This window comes from Gymnodraco acuticeps, unplaced genomic scaffold (genome assembly GCF_902827175.1).
Source record: "Gymnodraco acuticeps unplaced genomic scaffold, fGymAcu1.1, whole genome shotgun sequence".
Taxonomy (NCBI): domain Eukaryota; kingdom Metazoa; phylum Chordata; class Actinopteri; order Perciformes; family Bathydraconidae; genus Gymnodraco; species Gymnodraco acuticeps.
In genome coordinates, this window is record NW_022990501.1 from 5,652,206 (window position 1) to 5,661,996 (window position 9,791).

A 9,791-nucleotide genomic window follows, 5' to 3' on the forward strand; every position below is an offset into this window, starting at 1 on the left:
AAGGGTAAAACTATTTCCACTATTTGCAAGTACTTTGCCATTACATTCCACATCGCTAAAGATATGTGCCCAGTTAGCACTGTTAGCAACCAGGGCTGTAAGCAACTTGTCAACACGTTGGACAAGCGTTACGCGATGCCGACTCGGTATTATTTCAGCAGGTCTGCGCTGCCTGCACTATATGACAAATGCCGTGGGGAAGTTGAGAGAGATGTGGCTTCAGCTGACTACTTTGCTACCACAACAGACCTATGGTCTAGCCCAGGGGTGCCCAACCAGTCGATCGCGAGATGTGTCTAAAAATAGAACAACAATATTCTGTTTTATGTCCTGTAACATAATCTTCCTGTGCCAGAATAATGCACTTGAACGCATCAAAGCTTTGTGATCGGCCGGCGTCACCCCATGTGTCGGGGCGTGGCTGAGGGTCTTCCCCAGATAGCAAAATATATTAATTCAACATTGGATTTTGGTTAGATTGGTTATTTTTGGTTGAGGTTGAAAAATCAATGTTGATTCGATGTGTTTTTACAAATACCATTTCAACGTTTGAAAAAATGTTGTTGAATCAATGTAATATAGATGCCGGTTTTTCAACGTTGAAATTCCCTACATTGAATTGACATTGTTTCAACGTGTGGCGCTATCCCCTCTCGGGCGAGATCATGATCCAGCGTCGGAGGCGGGGTCTGGTTCTTTCCTATGAGAGCTGCTGTGCATGAAGACAAAATGGCCCAAGTTTTGAGAGAGCGAAACGTCACAGATTACCCGTCATGCCTGTTGCACGTTGCACGTTGCACTTAATCTTGAAAGCACGTTGGTCACGTGAAAGAGCGAAAGAGGGTGTGGAGGAAGGCAGGCAGTTCAGTTGCCGTCAAGCCGCCTGAAGAGAAGAGACAGATATCACAAATCGGTAAGAAATGTAACGTGACCGTTGTGCATGCCTACTCTATATGTTCACCTCAGTTACACCCTGTTATGTTTTTTTAGGCTATTCAGAGCGCAAAAGTGGGAACTAATTACTTATAATAATATATATCATCAACGAATTTAACGTCGTTCATCCCATGACGCAGTTGATATTTTATTGCCCTGACTAGCACCTAGCTAACGCAGCGCTAGCTAACATAATCTGACATTAAACTCTACCATCCTACAGAAATTACATAAAGTGTCCACTGATGCAGTCAAGCTAAAGCATTATTTAGGATATTTGGGTGAAATTGTGCATATTTTTTGTTATAATATAGCCTATATCATAAATTAATTAAACAGTTCATCGCATGACGCAGTTGATATTTTCTTGCCCTGGCTAGCACCTAGCTAACGCAGCAGATACACTAGCTAACACAATCTGACATTAAACTCTACCATCCTACTAGGGATGCCAGCGATTAATCTATTATTCGTTACAGTCTCCATAATCGAAGATTATTTTTAAAATTCGATTTTATTTATATATTTTTTTATTATTTATGTTTTTTTGTTTTTTTTCTGGCTTAGTTTCAACCAAAATATAGACTAATAATAGTAATAGTATTAATAATTGTAAATGGCCATTGGTCACAACACCAGTTTTGACTGTAAAACTTGGAGGAAGCCAGCAGCGCAGACTGCTGCTGCAGCTTGCTACACACCGACCCCGCCGATTTTGATCATGGTCAGTTTCTGGCATCCCTACATCCTACAGAAATTACATCAAAGTTGGTCTGATACAGTCAAGCTAAAGCATCATATAGGATATTTGGGTAAAATGTATGTCCTAGGGGTCCTGGACTCCTGGTTGAAGACCCATGGAATAAAACGTGTAATTCTAGGGAATTTCGTCAGTACAGTTATATTTGCATTGCACCAGGAGGCTGATATATATTTGTACTGTTAGTTTATGCATACTGATTTTTAATCTGCTTTGTTTTCCTCCATTTTCAGGATTATACTACAAGACGAGTCAAGGGGATCACTGCAATACACAAGGCCAAGTAAAGTAATTATAGCAGTGCCACCTCTCTTTACCTAAGATGGCTTCTTATTGGTCTAAAAGACGTAGAGTCATCAGAACTGTAAGGGACATGGAGAAAGATATCCTTAAGGAATACGAGGAAACTCTTTATAATAACAAGTCACATTTAGACCCCTGTGTGAATAGGGAACCACCCTTCAGAATCTCACACGTTTCCCAACTAGATACACCACTAGCTTCCCATGTACACATGGAAAATGATCATACTGATGGTAGTTTAGCTGGAGATGATGACGTTGAATCAGATCATGTACAAATGGGAAATGATCATACTGATGGTAGTGTGGCTGGGAATGTTGAATCAGATTCTGACTCCGACAGCCATGACGAGCATCAGCTTAGTCAGGATCTGCTTATGAGGAGCCTAAGATATTGGGCAACATCCTACTCAATCAATCTGGTTGCTTTGTCTGCTCTGCTGTCCATCTTAAAGCTTTTTCACCCTATGCTCCCTAAGGATGGAAGAACTCTGCTTAGAACACAACATGATGTTGCAACCACTCAAATGCAAGGTGGCGAGTACTACCATTTTGGATTGGTGCAAGGGATACTTTCACGATTGAAATGTTTGAGTTTACCAGTGAGCCTCAGAACTCTTACTTTACAGTTCAACATAGATGGTCTCCCTCTCTTTAAGAGTTCAAGACTTCAATTCTGGCCTATACTTGCAATTCTGAAATGTGATTATACTAAGTCCCCATTTATTGTCGGTATCTTTTGTGCTTTAAGCAAGCCCAAGTGTGTTGTTGAGTATCTGCAGCAATTTATTAGCGACCTTAAAAATGTACTGGCTAATGGCGTTGTTCATAATGGTAACCGATTGAAAGTACTGGTTTCCTCATTTGTGTGTGATGCTCCAGCCAGAGCCTACGTTAAGAATATCAAGTCACATAATGGCTATTCAGGGTGTGACAAGTGTGATCAACATGGTGTGTGGAGGAAGAAAATGACTTATCCTGAAACAAATGTCAGGCTCAGGACAGACTCAAGTTATTGTGATATGATTGATGAAGAACATCACTTGAAACAGACACTCAGTCCTTTAACAGGGACAGTAAAGATGGTTTCTTCATTCCCAATAGATTATATGCACCTCTGTTGTCTTGGTGTGATGAGAAAACTGTTGAATATGTGGTTAAAGGGCAATCTAGCCACTAGGCTTCCTTCACAAACTGTTAACAGTATATCAAGCAAACTGCTGGGGTTACATTCCCACACCCCTTGTGAATTCAATCGCAAGCCAAGGGGTTTGAATGAGCTGGATCGTTGGAAAGCTACAGAGCTCCGATCCTTCATACTGTACTGGGGCCCTGTAGTTCTGAAGGATTGCCTTCCCAGTGAGATTTATGACAACTTTATGTTGTTTTCAGTGGCCATGTATTTGTTTTTGTCTCCTGGAATTTCTGGCCAAAAGGTTGAATTAGCGCATAGATTGATGATTTCCTTTGTGGAACACTTTGGACAGTTGTATGGCAGGGATCAGATTGTGTTCAGTGTACACCAGCTTATACATTTAGCCGATGAATACAAACAATTTGGACCTTTAGATAATGTTTCAGGATTCCCTTTTGAGAATTATCTTGGCCAAATAAAGCATCTTTTACGCAAGCCACACCAACCTCTACAACAGGTGGTCAAAAGGTTGTCAGAACAGCCACGTTGTGAGGTTCCATTACCAACAGATGAACCAGTCTTACAGAAAATCCACACTGATGGTCCACTCCCTCAACATTTCGGTGTTGCTGTACAGTACACAAAGGTCTCCAGTAGTCGTTTTACTTTGTCTACAAAGCAGGGGGATAATTGTATTGAGGTGGGACATAGTATTGCAGTAGTGCAGAATATAGTCCAGGAAGAAGATGAGGTATATGTGATCTACAAAAGGTTCAGACACCAAGAATCATATTACACTTATCCCTGCGAGTCCTCATGCATAGGTACATACAAGGTTAGAGAGTTGTGTGACAATATCGGGGTTGGTAAACTTGGATGTATCAAACGTAAATGTGTTCTGTATCCAGAGTCAGAAGGAAATGGCCTCATAGCTATTCCAATAGCTCATATGCAGTAGCATACCGCTCATACTGCTGGGCGAGTAAATGACATCTTATGATTTATGAGCAGGTTTTTTTTTAATCATTTACATTATTTCCTTTATTGTATACAGAATGGAAAGGGAGGTGGTGCTTTGGGCCGTTGTACTTTTTCCAAATGGCGGAGCTGCAACAGTTCTTGCCAGCTGGTTCAGTCTAAAGGAAGGTAAATTGTTATGGCCCCCAAAAAACATGTATTTGAAGGCCCTTAAAGAACACATGACGGCCCATAAAGGATGGACCACATATGCGAATGTCCGGCTCTTGATTACTTGTGGTAAGTAGTCACTGCATTACTATTGTCTATTTTCAAGTATATAGGTATCCACACGTTTTATGGATGGCAGTTTGAATGTGTGTGGTGCCATACCACATATGACATATGTGTCACAAGTGAGACTAGTCAGTAAAATGTCATCCTATTATTTTATGCTTTTTCTTTTACAGACTCATTGGAAAAGGCCAAACGATACGAAGAAAAGTATGTGAATACTGGATGTCCAACCACTGATCTGAGCTCTGAGGACGAAGCAGGTGCACGTGGGAAAAGAAGAGTAAGGTACAGTTGAATTCCTGTAGGAGGTCAGGTTCCATGTCTGGCCTGACTTTAACCCTTATCAAACAACGTCGCATTGATAAGAACCAGTATGCGTGCATAGGCAGGAACCAAAAGAACCCAACCGCTCATAAGATGCAATGGAAAAGTGGTCACAGCACTCCCAGTGTGGAGGAAGCAGGCTTAGGATGTTTACTTTGATCGCTCCCTCTTGAAATATATAATCCTTGGTTTCTGTGTAAACAATAAGTAAAAACCCCACCTCCAGTCCTGTGATAGACTAGTGTCATCTCTGTGTACCTGTACGTCAAGCGGCCTCATTCTACAGAAATGGGCCATGGGGCAAATTAGTTCAATTAATGGGAATGTTGAATGTTTCATTTTTATTTTCCAGACCAAATCCTGTGTACATGGAGTCAGATGGGGAGTCAGAAACCAGCTGTGTGAAGAGAAGATTTGCCAAGCCACCTGATGTTCATTGTCCTACAGTGCTCCCAGAATCCAGCCAGTACCCCTCAGGACCAACCCCAAATGCAAGCAGTGGTATGTCATTACTTATTAAAATGGCAGGAACAATATGTAATTGCATGTGAGCTTTAATTTACAAGCATTTAGTTCCTCCAACAATACATTCAAACATCAGTCATGTGATATGTGTTCAAAAGTTACAGCATCCATTATTCCTGTCTTTTGTTCCCTTTTAGCCTCTGGAGGAAGCCACTCGGAGGATGTTCTGTCAATTCACCAGGCTGACAATGGTAAGTGAACCACTTCACACTAGGGATCGACCGATATGGCTTTTTCAAGGCCGATACCGATTATTAGTAATCAACGAGACCGATAACCGATATTTGGAACCGATATACATTTGCAGTAATATCAGAAAATCTTGGTCTCAAAATGTAGAATAACACAAACTCCAACACAACTTCTTTGAAATGCCTTTTTATGTTTGCTGAACTTTTCAACATCTTAAAACTGGTTTCCTCTCTGTACCCTGAGTAAAGTCAATGAAATAGAAATAAAATGAAAACTACTAAAACTTGTTCTGAACTTCTGATATTTGAGTCTCACTCATTTAGTAGTCCCAATTCAGCAGCACCAGATTGTGGTGCAGAAAGCAGAGTTGCTGCGAGGCTCCACTAGCAATCCCCCCCCTCACAGTTTATCCGCTGCGAGACGCTACCCTGTGTAACTGGGAAACTGATAGAATTGGATCGGGACATTGCTTGTGTACAGAGTGGTGACTGCAACCAGAGAAACGGCCGCATCAGATCCAAAGTTTTATCAGCAATTTGATTTAAAAAAAAAAAAAAAAAAGGCCGATAGCGATAATCTGTAAAATGCGGAATATCGGTCTGGATAATCGGTCGACCCCTACTTCACACTACTACCTCCGGGCGGACAGTATGTAAATGTGCTTTGTCCGAGTTACAGCATTCATAGTTCATGTTGTGTGTTCTCTCATTGTAGGCTTTTGTGGAAGCTATTTGGCGGAGTTGGACCAGTCAATGGACCACTGTAATGATGGTAAGAAAACTAATGGTGTAAAAGTCAGGCACATTCATGTGGCTGCCGATGACAATTTATTCAGGACACCGGAAATATGACCCAATGTTTCAGTCTCTCCGAAACGTTGGTCATATTTTCTGTATCCTGAATAAATTGTCATCGGCAGCCACTTGAGTGCACCCCTCGTTATGAAGTAGACTAATAGGCTATTATGTCTTTTATCTTTGGATCACAGGAATTATCAGCACCTTAGGTGGGAAACTATTCTTTAATTACTCACTCTGTAGCCAAGTGTGTTCATCCCTCAGGTCTCCTTTATCTAAAGTTGGAAAGTAACTATATGGGGCTAGCTAGGTGCAATTGCTATATGGTGCTCATGGATAACAACTTTAATAGTGCTCATTTGCCTTATTTAGTTATTTCTCTCTTTTTCTAGGATTGCCAACATATAACTCCAGCCCCTACCACGCTATGCCATTAGAGAAAGCAAGGAATGGTATGTATTTCTCATCTTAAATGTTGTTTTTTTTTGGAAAATTCCAAAATTCATGTTCAATATAAAGAATGAATAGCAGCTCAGTGGCCTCGTGGTTAGTGTCCGCCCTGAGATTGGGAGGTTGTGAGTTTGATCGCCGACCGAGTCATACCAATGACTGTTAAAAATGGTACCCGATATCTCCCTGCTTGGCACTCAGTATCAAGGGTTGGATTGGGTTAAGTCCCTGCGACATACTAGCATCATGTCCAGGGGGTGTACTTGTACATCATGCTGCGGAAACAGGATATCGGCTCCTATGGGCCAATGGTTCTCATGGCTTACTTATAAACAATTAATAATGGTGTCTTGTCTTTTAGACGGCGGTGCCAGCTATGCACATGGCTCAAGATTAGCTGACTTCAGCGCACTGGGCTTGGCTCACCTGACCCCGCAGCACCCATCCCACCCCCTTCAGCTCCAGAAACACCACGGGGGAGATTATATGGAGAGGAATCAAGCAGAGTGTTGAAAGGCAAGTATCATTTTCTGAGCAGGTTCTTAACCGTACTGATGCCTTCTGAATTGAGAAACCTATCCCTTGTGACTTTCCCATCTTTTCATGTTTTTTGTCATGGTGTTAAGGCTTAAAATGTAAGCACTTAAACCTGCACTATGTAACCTTTTTGTGATTACAATGTTATTTTGTCCAATCTGTATGGTAGTGTTAATACAATATAACTTAAAATTGGGGTGGTTGATTTTGGTCTCCCTGCTCTTCTATTGAGACATTTAGATCCTTTATCTAGGTGAGACATGACCTTGGTTTGACAAAAATTATGACTTTATGGTCAATTTCTCCCCCGAGCAAGCAGGCAGGCTCTATAAACTCAGTGGTAAATATTTCAGCAGTTGTGCTGGAGACCTGTGTTCAAATCCAGGGTAAATAGGAAAGTTACATAGTGCAGCTTTAATGGTTACTGTTGGCAAACACTTATCAGTGAGTTACTTAGTGTCATTCTAAATTATTGGAAATTAAAAATCTATCCTTGAAATGTAAATTAAAACCTTTATTTTTTTAATTTTCAAGACATTGCTGCCATGAGAACCACGAAGATGCTTACCGAGCTATGTATGGAGGTGAAGCAGATCTCACGTGACATTAACTTTATAAAGACGGAACTTGCTAAACTAAACATTCATGGAGCTGAACCAGAGTCACAAGAAGACAACTTCCCCATAATGCTTCCACTCACCAACGAGGAGAAGTTTGATGAGACTGAAGCTGCTTTGAGGGAGGAAGCAGTCCGTCGAAAGATGGTGAACAATTTTTACACAAAGCATTTTCTCTATAATCTGTCGAGGCTTCTAATATTTTCTGTATGCATTTGCAGGTATCCTGTGGATCCTTATAAGTTTTAAAAGTCTTACATTTCTTGTTTGAAATCTTAAGGGCTTATGTCTGGAATTGTAGGAGTGGATGCATTACATTTCTTTTTCACTTGGATGTGTGTTTGACAGAAATATTGTAAAAATACGCCTCGCGAATCACGATAATATTTTTCTTAATCAATATTTGACAATTTCTTAGGATTGCCAATTTGGTTGTTGGCATTGTTTGTCGATTAGTTTGGACACAGTAGTGGTCTTATTTCTTCCTTAGAGGTAATACAAATGTGTTCAAATTCATTACATTTGTATTTATTTATAAATGAGAAGATGTCTATTTACATAGTACACTGTAGCACACTAATCATTTTCTCTCGTCTGTTAAGATTACCCGCCTGGCATTAGTCGGAGGGACCAACTCGGAAAATATGATCCGGCGAATGCTATCCGCTGCCATGACAAACAGTCTAGCCTGCATCTTCAACTGGGTGGGAAAGGGAGAGAAGAGGGCCTTCAAGGACACGCTGATAAAGGACTGCATGTTTGGTGAGCCTGCACCTCAAAATACTAGGTTTACTACTTTACAACAGATTTGGCAAATATTGAATTTAATTCATAAGTCTTTTACATTTCTTTCTCAAGTTGATAAGAATGGATGCAAAATGCATCCATTCTTATCCTTATCTTCATATAAGTGGTCCTCATTAATGCTCATAATAGGATGGCAGCATTTCTGTCTACTCGCTCTGCATCTCAAAGGTGGGCTGTGGACATTTCAGAAACCTGCCTACCAGTGACATTATTCCTAGCTAATTGGAAATGACCATTGATGATGTCACTGATGGGCACGTTTCTGAACTGTCCACTACCGTCCTCTGAGACACAGAGCGAGTAGACAGAAATGAGTAATAGTGTGAATCAATTATATGAAGATGTGGTTGATGGGTGAATTGCTCAATTAAGGCCGCCTGAAAACCTAGTACACTAAACAGTACACACTGGAACGCATCCATTGCAGCTTTCTTCTTCTTATTATTTCAATAAACAAAAAATGTAACTTCTTTTTTTTCAGCTGCTGCTCGTCAATTTGACCGCAGGCTGACGGAATTGACATTCAGGGTTGGAGTGCAGAAGTGGCTACGTTACGCACCGGAGAGGAATGGCGGTGTACCAAGGAAAAAATAGTTAAACAGACATTGTTTAAAGTTGGGGTGTTTTCGTTCATGTTGAACTGGGGTCTTATAGATCTGAGTTTATAGTTAAGACTGCCTTTCCACCGAGTATGACAACCCTGTTTGCAGTTGCCAGGTTTTTATGTCATCTGGAGTTTCAGAGCAAATATAATTTGAACTACAGTTGATGGCCAGATCATTGTCTCTAAGGAGCTTCCTCCACTTAAAGGTCCCATGTCATGCTTTCCCGGTTATTACCCGTCCCCTTGTTGTTATGTAGCTTTTTCTGCATGTAAATGGTCTGCAGAGTCAGAAACCCTCAAAGTACACCCTGTAGCGAGTAAAACTCTAACACAGAAAAGACCTGTCTGTGCTGCCCCAGAACTTCTTCCTGAGTAAAGTGACGTAACGGGCATAGTGGGGTAACACACACACTCTCACTCAGCCTTATCTTTTCTCAGCTGCGGCTCCGTGGATTTACACACACAGCCTGGCTGTGAGTGTGTGTCTGTGTGCTCAGGCTGAGTTCCTGTGTCTCGCTGATGTACAGCTGTAACGGTGGTGAACCTCAGTG

General features: G+C 41.1%; 1 protein-coding gene across 1 annotated transcript; it reads left to right on the top strand.

Annotated features, from left to right (window-relative positions):
- The first annotated feature begins 831 nt into the window (after positions 1 to 831).
- On the top strand, positions 832 to 9,525 carry LOC117552998. The gene is made up of 12 exons (XM_034226737.1): positions 832 to 913; positions 1,930 to 1,984; positions 4,188 to 4,390; positions 4,561 to 4,672; positions 5,064 to 5,212; positions 5,374 to 5,427; positions 6,143 to 6,199; positions 6,618 to 6,677; positions 7,037 to 7,191; positions 7,747 to 7,976; positions 8,432 to 8,591; positions 9,118 to 9,525. Exons 3-9 carry the CDS (start codon positions 4,189 to 4,191, stop codon positions 7,186 to 7,188), a joined length of 786 nt encoding a protein of 261 aa, XP_034082628.1. The 5' UTR covers positions 832 to 913; positions 1,930 to 1,984; position 4,188; the 3' UTR covers positions 7,189 to 7,191; positions 7,747 to 7,976; positions 8,432 to 8,591; positions 9,118 to 9,525.
- Positions 9,526 to 9,791: the final 266 nt, after the last annotated feature.

What these genes read in the sequence shown, in the direction of transcription:
- LOC117552998 (XM_034226737.1), top strand. Translation starts at nt 4,189, where the DNA reads ATGGAAAGGGAGGTGGTGCTTTGGGCCGTTGTACTTTTTCCAAATGGC. An exon ending in AACCCCAAATGCAAGCAGTG is followed by an intron (nt 5,213 to 5,373) that starts GTATGTCATTAC and finishes GTTCCCTTTTAG; the next exon opens with CCTCTGGAGGAAGCCACTCG. An exon ending in AATGGACCACTGTAATGATG is followed by an intron (nt 6,200 to 6,617) that starts GTAAGAAAACTA and finishes CTCTTTTTCTAG; the next exon opens with GATTGCCAACATATAACTCC.